Source organism: Pelobates fuscus, chromosome 11 (assembly GCF_036172605.1).
Source record: "Pelobates fuscus isolate aPelFus1 chromosome 11, aPelFus1.pri, whole genome shotgun sequence".
NCBI lineage: Eukaryota > Metazoa > Chordata > Amphibia > Anura > Pelobatidae > Pelobates > Pelobates fuscus.
The window spans coordinates 125,304,481-125,325,194 of NC_086327.1; the positions used below are offsets into that span (position 1 = coordinate 125,304,481).

Sequence of the window (20,714 nt, forward strand, 5' to 3'; positions counted from 1 at the left end):
GTTAAAATCCTCCTAAAGTGTGAATATTAGCTGCTGTGGTGTGAAGAGCATTATGATATTCATGTAAAAGTGGTCTTTTTTACTGTAAAACTGCTGAATCCAGTCCAGTACAGAGAGAGAAGGCGCCTGGCCTATTCCTCAGTCACATTGAGCTCCAGCACTGAGTATGCTGCCTGGCCACGCCCACTGCTGTTCATATACCAGCTATACAACCCCCAAAAAACCCTAAATTACCCCAACCTAGCCCCCCAAAATATTCTCTTCTACCCCAAAACATTAAGGATAGTTAGCTTGTATAGTATACCAGGTCACTGGCTGTGTGCAACCTTTACATTTAAAGATACTGAGGATAATTGTCTGGGTACAGCTAATTTTGGGGAAAGGTGCATAAAATGTTAAAAATCTTGAAAAAAATAGGGCAGTGGGAGGGATTGACATCAATTCTTATTCCCAAAGACCCTCAGTTAAATGTGGAAGTGCTTTGTTTCAAAAAAAGATCTGTCTTTTTGTTAAGCCTTTGAATATTCAAATTGAAACTATCGCGCAATCATAGATTGTCAAATCATTGGATTCTAGGCTTTTTAAATAGATGGCCTGGTGGGAGAAAATTTCAATCATATATCTGTAGGTATAATACATTTGTATTGTATATCTTCTGTCTGAATTGGAGCAAAGTAACTTGATTTATTTTATGAATTTTGAAGAATTAGAAACTTTGTATCTTATTTTCATACTATAAGTGAAGGGCTCTGGCTGTTGAATAGAGTCTCATCAGTGTATTTTTCTGGCTTTTTGAAGAAAAAAAAAAAACGAATTAATCTTCCCAAATGTCTGGTAAGTTAATTTTCATATTATTTTTTGCATTTTTTTGTAAATTCAGATTTTTTCATTTTTTTCCATTTTTTTCTCCCTTCTTTTCTGCCTTTAAAAAAAAAGAAAAAATAAGCCATTAGATGCAATTTTCTGAATGCAAACAAAATGCAAAAAAGCTTCTTATTTAATTTTAAATGCATATTTATAGTTGTTTTGAAAAATACGATTAAGCAATATTTTTGTTATTTGCTTTTTTTGTTCTAAGTTCTGAGTGTACATTTAAAGCATGATTGCAGTCGACAGGATTGAGAATGCAGATTTGTACAGAGATTTAGTAATTCCACAATCATGATTAATTTAAGCCTGCCTGGTAGCACAGAGACATAATGTATTTATTTTTAGTCAGATCTGCAACAATGTAGCAAGACCAGCAACAATGTAACAACTTTAATATTTTTATAAACTATTAACTCTTTCATTCGCCCATTTAGTTTTTTCGAACTGACTTTCCCAGTCATTGTTTATTTCACCTATTGGATAGTGAGAATTCAGTGATCATGTGAATGCAGACTGCAAATCAAGTGAATTTTAGTGACATCCAAGTAAAATAAGACACAGAAAAAAAAAATATGATTGGAAATGAGTTTAGTAAATCCCCCCATCTCTGACCGTTAAAACTGGGCGTTTCTGTTCCCCCCTTGGTTAGGACAGCGATCAGAGCCGGCTTTTGCCTCCTCCCTCCTCCCCATATATGAAGCAGGAGCTGGGTCACTTTGAGGTCCCTGTAACCCGGTTCTGGTGGCTTGTCCCCGGGTGTTGATCGTCCAAACTCCGCACAGCGCTCGGAGCCTGCAGGTTACAGTCTTGGAGTATTTTTATTGCAATACCCCATACCTACCAGCAGGTGTCGCTGTTGAGGGACCTAATTGCAACATTGTATCCGACTAGAAAGCATTTCTTTCGGTTACAGTCAGAGCCCTTGACCGTATTGGGGGGTCCCTTATACAGCAAGTCCCTACCTTGTGTATTGCTGTATGAATATGTATATCACATCTATGTGTACACTTTACCCTGCCCCTGGAACAGTGTTAACCAAGTCTGGCATGTTTATTAAAGAGAGCTTGGCATATTTATTGAAATATATCAAATAAATCAGTTTCATGCATAGCATAGTTTTATTCAATATTAGCACGATTTTATTGTTTAATACCATACCCACTGCTCTGCAGTAATTAACCCAGGTGCAATAAGTGTCAGGATATAGTCCTAAATGTGCAACGCTGCATTTTATGTGTCTGATGATTTAATATAGTATATCCTACCCATGCTATAACATAATTCATGTGTTATACAAGATTATTAGAGTTTGTGCATGTTATAGAAGATTATATGTGCAGGAAATCATAGCCCACTTATAAGGAAACTTGGCTTTTAATGACCCAATGAAATGCACTGTGTGTGTGTTCTAAAAACACCTGGATACAGTTATTTACTAAACATTCACACTAGTTCCATTTGTTATTTATTTGTATCGATCGAATGTTTCTTCTTTTTTTCTTTACACCCCACTTAACCACACTAGAATATAGAAAGCCATCATTCTGGCTGCTCTTTATATAGTTTATCCCCATAAATTCCTGCCACACGAACATTATATAATTACAATAAATTATGAAATGAAATAAAAATGAATACATTAATGTCGCCTCTTTATGGGGCTGTTAATATATTTTTACATCATTTCGGGAACATTTTGAATACTATATATATATATATATATATATATATATATATATATATATATATATATATATATAGCTCAATAATTGCCTGCACTATTATTTTATTAAATAGGTGATGGCAGATTAACCCCTTTAACTCAATTTAACTGTTTGAGAGTGAGCAGACTGTTCTAGCCAGGGGTTAAATGAGAGTTGGATCAGGGTAGCTCAGGGTAGCTTTATCCAGGTAGGTTTTCCAGCAGCCCATAGTGCAGACAATAAAGTGTTTATTGAGAGTCACTTGTTAAGTGTAGATCTGGTGTCTCTCTTCATTGTACTTCCGCATAGACACACACGTGGAGAGGGAGCCATGATTCTACAGAAAGCAGGAGAGGTCTCCTTCTTAGTTTGTACCTACTGTAACATTGTTTTCACACACACACAGCTACTTACCTCTCTCTGCAGTCCCAAACCCAGTCTATCACAGCTCTTCTCACATGATGGAAGATTTGTTGGAGGCATTATTATTTTATATATTTCTGTAGTAAAGGATCACATACACACAGGGCTTTCACAGCTTTGAAAACCTTCCAACAGAACTGGAAAAGTCTGTTTTTTTTTTCTTTTGTCGTAAAAAGCTAGTGGCTTAGTTCATTTACGACTCTGAATACAGATATATTTTTTATATCAAGAGGAGAATAAGAATAGATAAGGATGATGCACCAGAGCTGGCTGAAAAAAAAAGACAATCGGCTGTTATAGGACTACAACTCCCATGAGCCTTAGACAGCCAGAAAGCAGAGCATCATGGTAGTTGTAGTTTCACAATATGCATGTGTGTTCACTGTATGATAGAGGAAGCCAGTACATAGATATCCAGTTGTAGGACTGTAACTCCTATCACGCCTTGACAGCCAGAACAATAAAAGCTAGTGGTAACATTGTGTCTCCTTTATTAAGTGGGCGATTGCTTGACACAGAGATGTTTGTTATGGCTAGAATAATTAGAATTCAGGAAGCAGCAGTCAGACACTTTCTATTTTATGAAGGGGTGAATGAATGTAAATGTAATTATTGTTAGAGGATACTTTGTAAGCTCACTGTGGCAGTGTTACAGAACCATACAGCCAGCAAAGGGTCTCTGCAGAGCAGGGGTGCCCACAAGGTAGATCCCCAAATGTTTTAAAACTACAGCATCCATGATGCTTTGTCATTCTAAAAGGATGCTAAGCATCATGGGAGTTGACGTTCTAGAACATCTGGGGATCTACCTGTTGGGCACACCTGTTGTAGAGTATTGGGGAGATGCAGTAGGAGTAAATTACTGCCTTATATTATAGTAAAAAAGCAATAATTCTACAGATTGGATTTGGAAAGATAGCATGAAGGTTTTAGGGGTTTATCCACTGAATGCAGGATTTCAGCAATCTACGTCTGACGACACCACACTCAGATAGTGATATTATTGCAGGTGTAGTAACAATAGTGCAGTTATAGTAGTTTTCATACAGTGGTTATAGTATTCATAATAATGCAGTCAGTAGGGAGTAGACAGGACTGACTTTAAATATCTAGACCACATGGCAGACCAATAGGACAGGTTGAAAAAAAAATGGTGTTTTGAATATTTGGTTGTTATTTCTATGTTTTCACTGTTTAGTGAATAGGCCCCCAAAGGATAAACTAAAACGAGTAGTGAACTAGAATGTGTTTCTTTTAACGAACCCCAAAGCTAAATTTTAGCTGCAATGTTTTTCCAGATAAACTGTGAAGCTTTCAATCTCAGTAGATACATTGTTTCATGGCATTTAACCCTTTCAGCGCCAGGTACAGGCAGATCCCTTCTCTTGAAAGCCCTTGCTTGTTATAGGACCTGAGGTTTTAGGGCACACATTTGCCTCGTTCAGCGGTGTTTCTAAGCCTCCCATGTGCGCATCTTTGTAAAAACTGAAAGATTAAAAGGTATATTCTACCAAGTGGTTAATTTGGTAGTTAATTGATACAAACACTTGCTGCTAATGGCACTTTTTGGTAGGTGACTTATATTCAGGGGCACCTCGTTGAAAATATCTACTAGGGTTATGAAATGCTTCTTTACAAAAATGGGATTCTAAGAAAGGATTAACATCTTTGTAAGAAAGTTTCATTTATGTCACTGGGGTGTATTTACTAACCTGCGAATTGGGGTAAATTGAAAGCCAGATTGCAAACATCAGCTTAAAATCCCCAAACTGTGGCACCATATCGGAGCCAGAAAAAGTTTCCAAATTAGATTTTTATTTATTTTCTGGACATTTTGCAGTTCAAATTTAAATGCATTACAATTTGGAGTTTATTGAATAAACTCCCTAAAGTTTGGGGCTTGTAGTAGTTTCTAGCAATCATAATCAGAGAGTCAGGCCCTGCTTTACCACAACACCATCAGGTACACGATCAGTGATATTCACTAAAGGGAGAATTTAAAGCGAATTCCAAAATTCAGGCCAAAATAGCGAAATTGGAAAAATTCTCTGTCAGCTAAGCTTTCAGTTTGGCTCCTCTGGCCTTAAATTTCAAATTCACTTTGAATTTTCTTTAAATTCTCACTTTGGTTAATGACCCTGTTACTTGGTCTACTATCGTCTATTCATGCTTACTGTGGGTGGATGGTGGATTTGGCAAACATAGCTACAGTGCACAAAATGTTACTCGACAAATACTACGGAAATGCAATAATACGATTATAACGAATTCTACGCATTGGATTCTGTTGTCAAACTAAGTGCCATGGGGTCACTTTATAGAGAATACAATAACAGAGTTATTCACTAGGCTGAGAATTCAAATGAATTTCAAATTTAAAGGGAAACTCCAGTGCCAGGAAAACAATCCGTTTTCCTGGCACTGCAGGTCCCCTCTCCCTCCCACCACCCATCCCCGTCGCTCCTCCATGTAATCACGTCAGCCGGTGGGCGAGACTGATCCCGCCCGCTGGCTGAGGTAACCTAATGCGCATGCGGGGCAATGCCGCGCACGCGCATTAGGTCTCTCCATAGGAAAGCATTGAAAAAGATTTTCAATGCTTTCCTATGGGGAATTGAGCGACGCTGGAGGTCCTCACACAGCGTGAGGACGTCCAGCGATGTTCTAGCAAAGAAAATCTTTGCTATAAACGCGGAAGTGCCCTCTAGTGGCTGTCTTGCAAGTGCACTTGTTTTAAAAAAAAAAACCTGTAATAATTACAGTTGCAGGGTTAAGAGTAGTGGGAGTTGGCACCCAGACCACTCCAATGAGCAGAAGTGGTCTGGGTGCCTGGAGTGTCCCTTTAAGGTGAAAATATCTGAATTGGAAAAAATATCTGAGCTATCTGAGCCGTGCTTTCAGTTCGGATATTTTCTCTTTAAATGTGAAATTCACTTTGAATTCTCACTGTAGTAAAAAGCCCTGACAATGTATTGTGTTTACATTGCTATATTATACACACAGTATCACATTTCTTGGAAACGTACATTTTTGTATTATCTTGCAATATATGCAAATGACATACAAAAAAAAAAAAAGGAAAAAAAAAGCTGTGGGTGCATAGCAGTGGTGGCTAATCTTGACACCATAAATAGTTTCTGGACTACATTTCCCATGATGCTCGGCTAGCTTTCAGAGTCTAAAAGTTAGCTTAGCATCATAGGAAATGTAGTCTAGAAACAATTTATGGTGTCAAGGTTAGCCATCACTGGTGTATATGCATCCATCCAAACGCATTGTGTGTATAACATGGGTTCAAAACATTTACTGTGGCTAGATTCATAGGAATCTTCTTGTAGCAAATAGCATAGAGGAGGAATGCGCATGCTTTAAGGGACGCAGTATGCACCATAACAACTTATTTTGATGGTTGTAGTGCAAGGGAACTTTGGGTAGCAATTTAATGTCATGCTGTTTCTGAGTTGTTCCATTAAAACAATGCTCTCTTGGCACACTACACTCAGTCTCTCTGCTAGTCAGATAACAATAAAGTTTAATTACAAAACCATCCAATACTTTAGCAGCAATGCTAATTTGTCAGTGATGGATTTCACGATTCAGGACTCTGAATAGGTTATTCAATAAAGTGTGACATGTCTTCAATTCCAAGTGAATGCAAAGGAAATTTAACCCAAAATAGACAAACTATAAATGGACTTGGATAATTGTTCCATTAGAGCTATCTTCCCCCAATATTTGCAATCCTCTGAATTCCAACAATTCACACTTAAAGTAAGAACCATGACATTCTCTCATTACAGTCCAAGAGTAGTTTTTGTTATAGTGTTTAGAATAGTCGTTTTAAGGTCTGCTTGACTACCTGTACATACCAGCTGGCTAGGGAGACCGGATCAGACATGAATTCTGGAACATATGACATTTTCATGGTGTTACTTGAATATTATGTACAATTCTTATCACAGACATGTACAACACATTAGTGTTTGCCCTCGGAGGGAAAAAAAAAAATTAAACTTCAAAATACATATATATATTTTTTATAATCTACAATTACCAGACGTAAGATAAAATCATTATTCTTTTCTTTAAAAATAAAAAACTAGCACAAGCTCTTTTAAAACTGCCCACACCGGGCATAGAGACAGGGAATCGGGAGGACAATTGATTCATATGACATAACATAGACCAATTACTTTCAGCTGGCACAAACAAATCAAATTTCTTTTAATCTAAGCCTGAATTAAGTAATCAGTCCGGGATCTAACTGTGGAATTGTATAAATCCTTCTTCATAAATATCGCCTCAATTCTACCCATAGCAAAATTTAGCCTGTTTTTAAAGACCATGTCTAGAACATATACAGTATACAATATATTATATTTTATTATTATTTTATTATTTATATAGCGCCAGCAAATTCAGTAGCGCTGTACAATGGGTGGAGTATATAAATAATCATATGCGTTATTCAACAAACTCCAAAGTGTAGAACCCCAAAATTAAAAGGGCAAGGTTTAAACCCTTAAGGAATAAATTATATTATATACACAGCTCCATTAGTGGGTATGCAGTCTCATTTGCAGTGAATTATGAGTGTTGGCTGGTTAGAAGGTACGTGTCTATGTTTGTAGGTATTAACATGTATAACTGATAAATTGCAGCAATGATTGATGGCGAAGGTGAAGATGGGAGGGAATATGAAAACAATATTCCTCTTGAAATATTAGAAGGAGAAAGGAAATGGTTTGCCAACTGCTAAAAACAATACACAATAGATTACAGTTTTCTTCAAACATTGGAGCCCAGAAAAGGACACTAAATAAATATTACCCATCTGATAATCATTCAGCTATTCAGCATTATGGATAGGAAATGTTAGAACAAGTGCAATAATGGGTATAAATAAGATATTCTTAAAGAGGCAGTCTACACAACATAAATATAGATTACTCTGGCGCCCCTCTCGGTTCCATATCAAACTTGCAATAGAGGGTCCGCCCCCTCCTCTACTGCACTAAAAATGCACTTCATATTATAAATGACCATTTTGTCCAATCTGGATGACAATGATTGGCTAACAGTGCTGGGATGACACGCCTCCACAGACAGAAAATAGCTTCTACTAAGGAGTCTGACCACTAAATGTTTAATGGCTCTGAGACATATAATATCGGGGGGGGGGGGGGGGGGGAGTTTACTAGGGGGAAATTCTAAAAGTTGTCTAACTCATTAAAGCGACAGTTCGGACACTATAAGAACTTCATTAAACTTATGTTTTTATGGTGCAAGTCTTCAGTCCAGCACCTGCCAGCCTTGCACAATAGCATCCATTCCAGTCCACGTAATCCCTGGCTAACTTATAAAGAATCCATATTGTCCTAAAAAAAACATTACCTGGGATAGTCCATGGATCCTGAAGATAAAAAAAAAAAAATATTTACAAGTTAGTCAGGAATTATGTGAATACATTCTCTTGTGGTAGAATGTATTCTTGTTGCAAAATCTATCTATTGAACTTTTATTAACAAGGACTGAATAAGATATAAAACTTTTATAAGACTGTATAAACATTGGTAATATCAATAAGGGTATACAAGAACAAAAAAATTGGAAGAGTTGGTCAATGCTCTGAGGAAGCCCGTTTGGCTGGGCGAAATACCTCAGTGATTCTGACACTTTCGACATATCATCACGGCAATATATCTGGAAGTAAGCAATGAACGTGGAGTCCGAAGCAGACAGACAGTGAAGGGACTTACTGAGTGGGAGAGCAAAAGACATACTGGGTGCTATTTGTAGATTTAAAACCGTTTCAGTCCCACCAACTACTTTTCCATCTTTACATCTCCAGGAAGATTATATACAGAGCCATTTGTATTCAATAATGTCGTAAGTGAAATTTGTGTTTATTTCTTTATGTGAACATTTATGCTTGCACGCTTTGATTGCAGTGGGGTGCACATTGTGGATAAATACACCTACTGTATGAGACTGCTAAACTTTGCAAGTGCACTCAAGCAGCAATTTGAAGGGGCACTATAGTCACCAGAACCACTACATTGCAATGTTTTTTTTTCCTATGGGAAAGCACTGGATTGGGTGAGATCATCAAGACTGATGATCTCACCCATGGAGGAGGAGCCAGGCAGGGCCAGACCCAGCAAGACCGTCATGATGTAGAAAAAAAGTGCGTAAAAACACCTTTCCCATGCGATTGGGTGGGGGGGGGGGGGGAGGAGGGGCTGAGGATCTAAATAGTTAATTTATGCTGTAGTGTTGGGAATACATGTTTGTATTCCTGACACTATAGTGTTGCTTTAAATAAACAGTGCATTGTTTGTGTCATGTGTGCATAAAATATTAGTTTAAAACCATATGGCTTAATTGGTTGTGTGATAACTAAAGGTAATTACACTGTGTATGATAACCACGTTGTTACTGCGGTATTAATGCTTGCATCCACTCACATTGCCACAACCATTGTGATAATAATTGTCACAGGTAAGTATCTATTTAAGCTATATAAAGTGTAACAATGTAAGTATGTACCGGAAGCTGACCTTGTTATCCATATTGCTTGTTCCTTTAAATAGACAATTCTAAGTTACATATCATTTATGAGTCTGGTACACAGTGAAAACTCTTGGATGGGCTGAATCGATTTGTCCGGTCAGTTTGGGATTCACACATGTCGCGTTTTGGATCAGATACATTTCATCAATCCAAACATTTCAGGAAAAAGGATTCAGATGAACCAAGATGATTGGAAAGGCCAGCAACTGTACTGCAAAATATATACGTAATATAAATATAAGTATTACGTGTACATTGTGCAGTAAACTGATAGGTTCATTTTCCTGCCATTTGGTTCACAGATCAGGTGAGAAGCAGTAACTAATGTATGGGGGAAAAGAGGAGCAGTAAAAATTAGGCTCTGTTTATATATTTTATATATTATTATTTATATAGCGCCAACAAATTCCGCAGCGCTGTACAATGGGTGGACTAACAGACACGTAATTGTAACCAGACAACTGGATGCACAGGAACAGAGGGGTTGAGGGCCCTGCTCAATGAGCTTACAGGCTAGAGGAAGTGGGGTATAGTGACACAAAGGGTATAAGTAGGAGTAATGAAATAGGTTGCTAAAAAAAGTATTCACTGAGAACTTAGTAGGTTATTTTTCACAGTTGCAGGAGAGGAGTCATGGGGGGCAGGGATGAAGACCCATGTTCAATAGGCCTTTGGGTTGGCGGGACAGTGTGCTTATGATGGTGTTGAAGTAATCTACTTTTGCAGAGGATAAAATTTGAGTGTAGGAGCGCAGCATAAATTTATAGTGGAGGAAGTCAGGTGCAGAGTGAGACTTTCTCCAACAGCGTTCAGCAATTCTGGAACATTTTTAGAGATATCGGTTCAGCTTGGTGTGCCAGGGTTGTAATTGGGAGCGCTTGCTGTGTTTAATTGTAGGAGGTGCCATGATGCCTAGTTGAGAGGAGAGAGTGGAGTTGTAGAGTGAGGTTGCAGAGTTAGGGCAGGTGAGATTTGAGATGCGTAAAAGGAGAGTTTGGTGGATAAATGCTGGAGATCAAGGCAGTGGAGGTTCATGCGAGATTGGAGAGTTGAGGGTGGTGAAATTTGGGTATGGGGTATATTCTTTTCACTGTTTTTTTCTTTTTTACCTCCACTGCTCACTTATCACTTGATCTGTGAATAACATCTATATTTATTTGCCGTCCACTAACCAACGATCCTCATTTTCCCCATCAATATTTTTGGCGCTATGGGCAGATCTCTGAATAACAAAACAATCAAAACTGTTTGTCCATTTCCCATTTTAATTGTTTTTATTATTTATGTTCCATATAATGTTTGGGAGTTACAGAATTCGGACCAACTGCCTATAGAATTTGGTAAATAGCGTTAAGTTTGAAACCAAAAGCACAAGTCTCTAATAAATACCCGCAGGTGCAGTAGGGCTTATAAACTTTGTTTTACCCACAGATCCATGTGTACATCTTCTACCAACAGCCTGTGATTCTAGCAGAGTCTAGAACTGCTATTTACTGAAGTGAAACACATCTCCACTATCTGTACTCTGCAATCAACAATATTAATGTATACAATGCATTACTGGGAATATTATATGTAATCATTTATGGTTTGACTGCCATAGTTCAGTGTTAGAGCTCTCTCAATCTCTGGGATTTACATGATTTTCAGGGCAAGAGCAGCTATTTGAAGCTTGCATTTGTAATAATTTAGCACACACTCCTTAGTGCAATGTATGTTGGGAGAAGAGCTAAAGTTACAGAAGCAGGCTTTGTCTCCTCATGTCCTCTCCCAACATATCATTATCCAGATAAGTGTCTGCACCTGCTGCCCAGAATGGTAACTGTTCTTGGACTGCAGTTCCCATTATATATTCCCAGTGTGAAGGCTGACAATGCATGATGAGGATTGCAGTTGTCCATGTAGTGGGTGTGTCTAATTTTGGCCACACCCTGCTTTAATGTCTGCTCCTTATTTAGGACATGTCCTGTTTGTTTTACTCATGATGTAAACTCTAAATGTGTTGTTGTTTTTTTTGTTCTGTTTTTCAGCCAAACCAAAGGTGTACCAAGGAGTTAGAGTTAAGATCACGGTTAAAGAATTGTTGCAACAAAGAAGGGCTCTCCAAGCAGAAAAGAATGTTTCAGTAAGAACCTTTGTCCCATTGCTGTGTTAGCAGAGAGGGTGGTATTGGAGCTGGGTGTTGAAATAAAGCTAGCTGCTATTCTTACCAGCTCTGCTCATTAGACACACAGCTCTGTTTGCATTTCTCACCTAGCAGATCCTTGGCCAGATATGAGTAATTATTAATAGGACTGGTTACTGTACTTTGTGTAAAGAGCAGAACTTCTTTGTTTGGCTTGTGTGTGTGTGAAAGAAAGAAAGAAAAAAAAGAAAGAAAGAAAGAATGAAAGAAAGAAAGAAAGAAAGAAAGAGAGAAAGAAAGAAAGAAAGAAAGAAAGTCGCATAGATGTAGCGTGAAAGAGAAAAAAAGCAACAAGACAGAAGGTGGCAGAGAACTAGGAGACCTAGACAGAAAGAAACAGAGACAGACAGACATAGAGACATGCAGCAAGACAGAAAGAAACAGACAAACAGAAGGAAAGACAGTGCTACAGGCATAAAACTGTCAGAAGGACAAGCAGATAGACATACAGACAAAGACAGAGAGACGGGCAGGAAGACATACAGACAGAAAGACAGAGAGACAGGCAGATAGACATACAGACAGAAAGACAGAGAGACAGGCAGATAGACATACAGACAGAGAGACAGAGAAACAGGCAGATAGACATACAGACAGATAGACAGAGAGACAAGCAGATAGACATACAGACAGAGAGACATACAGACAGAAAGACAGAGCGACAGGTAAATAGACATACCGACAGGAAGACAGAGAGACAGGCAGATAGACATACAGACAGAAAAACATACAGACAGAAAGACAGAGAGACAGGCAGGCAGACATACAGACAGAGAGACATACAGAGAAAAAGACAGAGAAACAGGCAGATAGACATACAGACAGAAAGACAGAGAGACAGGCAGATAGACATACAGACAGACAAACATACAGACAGAAAGACAGAGAGACATACAGACAGAAAGACAGAGCAACAGGCAGACAGACATACAGACAGAATGACAGAGAGACAGGCAGCTAGACATACAGACAGAGAGACATACAGACAGAAAGACAGAGAAACAGGCAGATAGACATACAGACAGAAAGACAGAGAGACAGGCAGATAGACATACAGACAAGGAGACATATAGATAGAAAGACAGAGAGACGGGCAGATAGACATACAGACAGAAAGACAGAGAGACAGGCAGATAGACATACAGACAGACAAACATACAGACAGAAAGACAGAGAGACATACAGACAGAAAGATAGAGAAACAGGCAGACAGACATACAGACAGAATGACAGAGAGACAGGCAGATAGACATACAGACAGAGAGACATACAGACAGAAAGACAGAGAAACAGGCAGATAGACATACAGACAGAAAGACAGAGAGACAGGCAGATAGACATACAGACAAGGAGACATATAGATAGAAAGACAGAGAGACGGGCAGATAGACATACAGACAGACATACAGCCGGCACAATTTAAAACATAGTTTATATAACTTGTTTTCAAAACAAACACACAAACATGCAAACACACAAACATGCAAACACACAAACATGCAAACACACAAACATGCAAACATTGCTGCAGCTCAGTTGGGCACTTAGTCCAGCTTTTTGTTGAATTGTTGCAATATGATTTTCAATCTACTACAATCAGCTGTAAAGTGGGAAGAATTGCATCTTGGTAGGAGATAATAGTAATAATTCAGAGTATTCATTCTAACATGCTTTACACATGAACACATCCAGTTTCCCAGTCATGATTGTGAAGATTTTATAAAACTCAGAATACAAAATAAATACAAAATAAAACCCAAATCATAAACACATACAAAAAAAAAAAAAAAAAAAAGCTACTATTGTAAAATATCTGCAGCCAGGATTATTTGCATTAGAGGCTGCCAGGTAAATCGTTACTCCTTCCTGGTTCGTGACACTGAAAGCAGGGATCTGTTTTACTGCTAACAATACCAGAACACTCCCATTCAGACAGTGGGACTTTCAGATTCCTTTCCCTCTGATTACACAGTTAACACCCAACTACACCGCAGACCAGTCCCTTTAAACATTAACCATCTGTGTGCTGGACCAGGCGAGCCCTTTAACTCCAGGAATTCTACCGGGATCTAATTAGGAATCTGCACATTTTAAACCATGTGAAATAAACAGCAATACTCCATTGCCATAATTTAATTGTATATATTCATACATGTGATTATAAATCTATGATACATGTATCACATTATTCTGATCCATCTTCAAACTAGGCTGGCTCTGGTTGTCTGTATGTGAAGTGTACTATCCGTTTGTCTGTTTTATTTATTTTTTGTTTGTTTGTGGGACTTTTTCAGACAAAAAATACAGAGTTGTATATCTATTTCTTTAAAAGGTTTTATCTTCCTATCCTGATTGATTTGATCTGACTTTACAGAATAAACGCCTCAGTTTGTATGTTATGTGCTTTTCTGCCCAATTCTTTGTGATATAATAATAAATATGCAGAGATCTATCGCTGCAAACACAAAGTAATTTTTATTTAAGAGGATCGAATTCATGACTTGCATCAGCCTCAGTGAAGATCCTCTCCTGCGGTGTAAATATAAAGATTAATTTCAGGACACTTACCTCTGAGTGCTTTAAAACCCCCAGTAGGCTGATTTCAGTTTCTTCCAAATAATAATTAAAACAATATTAAAATATATTGTATTGATATGAAATATCTCCTTCAAATAATTTTCTTTTAAAATGAATATAATTTTTTTTTTTTTGCTTATTTAAAAAAAATAAAAATAATAATAATTATATTAATTCATATTTTACAGGAAATCCAGGAGCAAAGAATTCAGATTTGTGATCCATCCCCTCTCTATTCAGGTTGGTGAGAAAAAAAAAAATCATCACAGCAAAGTCACAGTGAAATCTTTTTTAACATAGAAGTTTCAAAGCTTATAGCCTGGACTTAAGATCCACTCAATAATTATTCCAACCAATCAGATCTGGAAAAGGGTAAAAAGGAATGCAGATGAGGGCAACAGGATAGCCATTTAAGGTTGTTCATTTTAAATACCCCCATTTTGCATATTTTAATCTGCTTGCCCAAACAAAAAGTTATCTTGGGAGTTGTTGTTTTAAAAATATAAAAAAGAAAAAAAAGAAAAAGAAAAAAAAAGCATATTCCTGGTTTTAAAGTGATTAGACAGATTTCTTTGTTGAAAAAAAAAAATAAAAGAGACTTGATCATGTTATCTTTTCCTTGTTAAGAGCACTGCCCCTTTTACACTGTGTCTTAAGTCATGTTCACTTGCTGATCATTCATAACATAAAAATAAAAACATAAATATGCAAGAATGTCAACATTTTATTTATCACTGCGCAACATAGTTATAACAAGTCTCTATATACAATTACCAATTGAGTGACTCCAAATGTAATTTATCCAGCTCAAGTCCAAACATCCTCATTTTGTTAGTTGTAGTGTGGCTTATATTCTGATCATTTCCAAATGGTTAAAAATAAATGTCAGACATATTGTCATTCATTCACATTGTTTTCCCTTTAATTATGATTTGTAATAAACTTTGGGGGTAAATAAAGTCTAGATATAAACAAAGAGACAATGTTTTGAAGTTGTGTGTTTTATTATGAGGGGCATTAGTTTATTGACTTAAGCTGTTCTGACATATGCCACAAACTATAATTCTGCTGTTCAAATCAAACAGGTTTATGCAAATGATAGCTGTTTATTGTGTTTGATATGCAAATATATGGTTGTGTGGATTAAACTGACTATGGTATTTATTTTTTTTTTATCCTAGACATTTATAATGATTGTCAAGTTATACCAACTGCACCAAGCTGTCACTTCCAGACCAACCAACTCCCAAATTGCATTTCTCAGGAGGAACCTTTGAGCTTTTTGGATCAGTTGTTTCTGAATGCTTACCTTCAACCAGAACCCCACACAGAAAACACTTTCAACCTAATGGAAAATGCATCTCTTTGTTCACATGGAGACAATATGCAGCCTGCTCCCATCTTCAGACAGAACATGGTAAACTTAATAATTTATAATTTTCACATGTTACATTGATACAATACCACTGTAGGCACATTTAACCACACGAGGGATCCCCAAAAAAATCTGTTAGTTATGTCACTAAGTCAGATTCAGAGAATACAGGGAGGACAGAATGCATTGGGCAAATATCTAAAACCAACAAAATTATCATCAAAATGGGAAAAATCATGCTATTTGCGCAGTGTAGAAGCCTGTTTCATGACATGTGACTTACCAAGATTGTCATGAAATAAAAGGATTTGGCTAACAACTTGACTTGAAGGGGTTAAGGAGGGATCCTTGTTAAATGTATTTTTTTTTTATTTTATTGTAATATTATTCAGCTGCTCTCTACTGCACCTTTGTGACAGTCCTGCTTTTTGCATCTAACATCTAGAGATATTTTAGACATCTATTGGGTTTTCAGTGTGAAAATCTCATTGCTTGATAACTCTAATAGCACAGAATGTTCATATGTCTTTGGGGGTCTCAGTAAGCAATGAGCTGTGGCAGGTTTATAACAGACTTGCTAAATGTAGATTATGAAGGTTTAGCTGAAAAAAAATCTCCAACCTTGGTAAAGATTTTTATCAGCACACCAAAAGCACAATTTATAGAATTAGACCCCTAAATTACATTTTACTACTTCTACTTTATGAGTTTATGAGTGAGTTGAAAAAAACTTAATTCCATTTTAGCAAAGTTGGAGATTTTATCCTACTGAGCTGCTTTGACTAATCTATTTTGGCTCACCTTATGCAGACTAACCGGGTTAATTCACTAAAGAAAGAATTTCAGGGAATTCACAGTACATTTCAAATGTGAGGTCCAGACTTTTAAGGGCTTAAATTTTATAGCTAAACTGGAAAAAAAATCCCAATCTTCTTTGCTTCCAGTTGTTCACTATGAATTCCTGGAAATACATTTTGCTAAATAATGCTGTAATTATTTAATGTAAAAATCCTAGGAATCTTCATTGGATTTATTATTATTTTTTTTCTTTATTATAACTTCTGTCTCTGTATTGTATCTAAAAAATTATTTTCACTTTATTATGTCTGATGAATAAGGGGGCCAAACTGAACAGAGGTGAAAAGCAAACTGCCTCAAAAGTCTGACATGCTGAAGAGCGATAGCGATTTAACCCTTTCCAATCGGATACAATTTCAGTGTCGTTTACCAAATTTGGCAAATTTATTTATAGAAATCACTTCGTGGGTGCGTTTTTTTTCAAATCGCCTTTATCCGATAACGTTATGTTCCTCTGGGTGAGCCGTACGATCGTCAAACTTGTATGCTACTCAAATGTCCCACCAGGAGGGACATACGAACAGAATGAGAAAATGAAAATGTCCCACCCTGTGGGACAGTCGAGGGGAAAGGGTTAATAAATCGAAGGGTTTACTCACAATCATTTGATATTGTCTTTTTCATAATTTCATATTTACAAAAAAAACAGCAGTTGCAAATGCTAAAATGATTAAAAGTTGCATTTTCCATACTCACACAGAGTTATTCAGTAAAGTGAGAATTCCAAGTGAATTTGAACTGAATTACAAATTTAAAAGGTCAAATAGTCAAACTGGAAAATGTCATTATTTCAACGGAATTCTAATTTTAATCAATAACTATGTTAGTATCTACAAGGTACTTAGTATGGGTAAGTAAAGAACAAGGACCTAACATGACAAGTAAAGCTGTTTTAAACAGACATTTAAATAACTCTTCGCAATTGATTGATTGCCTTGCGTTGACCCTTGAAGACCTCTCCATCCTTCATGCCATACAAGTTGATTGAGCAAAATATCTTTAGGAAAGCTAAAGGTATAGGAAGTTATATGAATGTATGGTCACTAAAGCAGCTCTGTTACCTCTGGGATCTTTACATACTCGATGTGCAGTAACTCAGGGCTGAAGCTAAAGGAAGATATACTTAGCTGAAATGGTTCCTCACAAACATTGCCATCTTCTTCTGGACTCTGTCTCCAGCTCCAGTTGATTCATCTTTCACAAGCCAGCATCACTCTTATACTCTTGTACATGGGAGTTTCCTGCATGAGACTGTGGGATCCTCTCATTCAGTGTGCAAGATGATGTCTTTTTCTATAGACCTTTCAAAGTGTGGTGGTAGACATCCCAACATTTGTCATCTTTTGTCACTCGCCTATAAGACAAAGCAGTCATTACTTATGAAATCTATTAATTGCTTTCAATTCAGTCAACATGATCATTTCATTAAAAAAAATATCTTTAGTGAATACTAAAATGTTATGGAGGTACTTTAAACTAGTGGGGAAAACGACAAAATTTGAAAGGCTTTTCTTAGAGGGACTTAGGTTTCAGGTTAGGGCAGTTAATAATGATGGGAAATTAGGGTTAGGAAGGTGTCAGGTTAAGGAGAACCGTAGGTTAGAGAAAACTGCATTCAAGGTACCGTTGACTGTCTTCTTTTCTTTGATTTATCTAAACAATCAGAACGTCTATTGGTGTACATTGTTTTATCTGCAATTTTTTAATGAGTCTACCTAATCTGATTACCGATTAGCTTATTTTTGCAGTTTCCCATTTATAGGGATCATGATGCCTTTTATAGAAGTCATGATAAGACATTAAGTGATTATAAATTATATTTAAATGTAGTATTTTATGTTACAGGCTCCAGAATCACCTTCAGATTCATCAGATTTATCAAACTCATTTGAATATTCCCCAACCCAGCAAGAGGTAGGCTTCGCCCCACAGAGCTACAGTTCTCCATCTTACGAGGAGCCTAGAAGTTGTGTCTTTTCAAATGTGGGCTATCATTGCCAACAGAGAAATGGAGCCACATTCTGTTACTGTGAACACTGTTGCCCTGTGTCACAGCAAGAAGAGGCACAGGTACCAAATACCTGTTATTACAACTACACAGACTGTATTGAATATATCCCATCATCGACTGTCACAGAAGACTTCTTTACAAGGGAAATCAACAACTTTGATATGTGTTACAGTTAGCAAATGAAGTCTGATGAAGTGTGCCTATTAACACGTATTGCCTAGGTTATTTGTAAATGCACTGAAACAGTTATACATATATTCATCTCTAATTAAAAAAACAAAACAGGTTCTATACACTAAATCAATCACATAAATCACATCTGCCATAAATGCTCTATAATTCATTATATCTACTGACCTAATCATCAACAGGACCCTAAACCTATGTTTCCTGGGTTTGTGGAAGACAATGACCAAAATAAGTGTGTCAAGTGAGTTAAATCACCCTATTAACAATGTCAATGCAATTATCGCACTTTAACCTCAACTGAAAGTGATGCTTTAGTAACAATGCCAGATTGTTGGTTCAAGCTACTCTGATCTATCTTTAACCACTCCATGATCAAAAAAGTTATTTTTGTATTTAATCTTGAGCTACTCCAGCAGAAGGCAGTTTGCTTTTGGAATCAGAGCTCTAATTGGAGACTTGTACCATATATCCAATATTGGCCATTTTATTGAATTCAAATGAGGTTTTGAAGACTTTCAGCGAGCCTTAGTGTGAATATTTACTCTTGAAGGCATTTAAGAAGAACCCAAGATCTTTTAACAAATTGCGAACATTATAAATTGCTCATTTGCACTTTTGCTTCAACTGTTATTACATGTGTTTCCTTAAAATAACTGGAGTATATGGGGCCTTTTGACACATATGTGAAAATATAATGTAACAATACCTTTGGAGGAACAAAAAGAAGAACTCATAGTCACCTTAACTTTCTCAAGCTTGGAAATGAAATAGATAGGGCTTTTGATTTCTCCCCCAACTCAGCACTGCTATAGCAGAACCGAGATACCACCAAACCAGTCACAATCTTCTCAGGTTAGTTTCTTTGAATTCCAAATTATGCAGTTTTTTTCTAAATATTCTAGAAGACAATTTTTGTAGGAACTTAATGGTTTTTTTTAAATGAAAATATATTTTAGTAGATTATACTCTTTTGTACAATATGCTTGAAGAAATAGGTGGGCTAGGGAAGCTGGATTATCAAATATTCATTTATGTTTTTCTTCCTAAATTTGTGATTGTAAATCACCATGCACAAAATCATTTATTGCTATAAAACCTGTCTGTCCTTTATAGCTATTAGTTTTTTTTATATGTGATTTTAAAAAAAAAGTATTGTAATTTTTTCTAAGGAATGATGAACAAAGCAGCTTTTTAAAAAAATAAAATAAATAAATACTTCTATTTTGTAACAAACCCTGGTTTATTTTCAATGGTGCAATGAACAAATCTTATTAAATCAACATTTGGTATTGTGTTATGGAAGACACCTGCACAGAACATCTTAACAAGGATTTTTATTTTTTTTGTATCAACTCATAGTTATGCGTTACTGTGGCAACAGAGCCATGTGTGTATATTGTACCTGTGATAGAATACATAGGCCGTAGTCAGAGAGATCAGTGTAACATATGAATTAACATTTTTAGATATTAAAAAACCAAACAAAATGCATCATACATATTGGGGCATTAACGAGAAGTGGCTAGTACGCGCAAGGCTATGAGGTGAACTACTTATGTGGTTTGTGTTCCTACCGACTGTGTAGACGTTAGGTACAGGGCCATACTGTTTTATATGGGGAAGTAACTAGGTAAGGGAATACGGAAAACAGAAACAGCAGGTGTGAGTTTGGGCCATAGCGATAAGGCGTTGTGCGCCTGTCTATGGAATGGGCATAATTTTTGGCTGTATGGCCTTCACGCAGGGGGGAGGGGGGAAGGTGAGAATCATTTGGGAGCTATACCCAGCGGTCTTCTGTTGAGGTAACTGAATTTCCTTAGAGAAGAAGTTTATACAAATTTAAAGCATGAAAAAACAAAAACAATGAAATGAAACATAACAGGGACATTCAGGATTCTAGCTCCCTTTGAGGATTCAAGTGGTGGCTGCCACATATAAGTCAAACCTGGG

At 36.8% G+C, this 20,714-nt stretch overlaps 1 protein-coding gene across 1 annotated transcript; it reads left to right on the forward strand.

Moving 5' to 3' along the window:
• The first annotated feature begins 749 nt into the window (after positions 1 to 749).
• POU2AF3 (POU class 2 homeobox associating factor 3) lies at positions 750 to 19,863 on the forward strand. The gene is made up of 5 exons (XM_063436163.1): positions 750 to 834; positions 11,600 to 11,694; positions 14,520 to 14,571; positions 15,513 to 15,748; positions 18,410 to 19,863. The coding sequence occupies exons 1-5, from the start codon at positions 828 to 830 to the stop codon at positions 18,749 to 18,751; spliced, it is 732 nt and encodes a 243-aa protein (XP_063292233.1). The 5' UTR covers positions 750 to 827; the 3' UTR covers positions 18,752 to 19,863.
• Positions 19,864 to 20,714: the final 851 nt, after the last annotated feature.

What these genes read in the sequence shown, in the direction of transcription:
- POU2AF3 (XM_063436163.1), top strand. An exon ending in TCCATCCCCTCTCTATTCAG is followed by an intron (nt 14,572 to 15,512) that starts GTTGGTGAGAAA and finishes TTTTTATCCTAG; the next exon opens with ACATTTATAATGATTGTCAA. An exon ending in CCATCTTCAGACAGAACATG is followed by an intron (nt 15,749 to 18,409) that starts GTAAACTTAATA and finishes TTTATGTTACAG; the next exon opens with GCTCCAGAATCACCTTCAGA.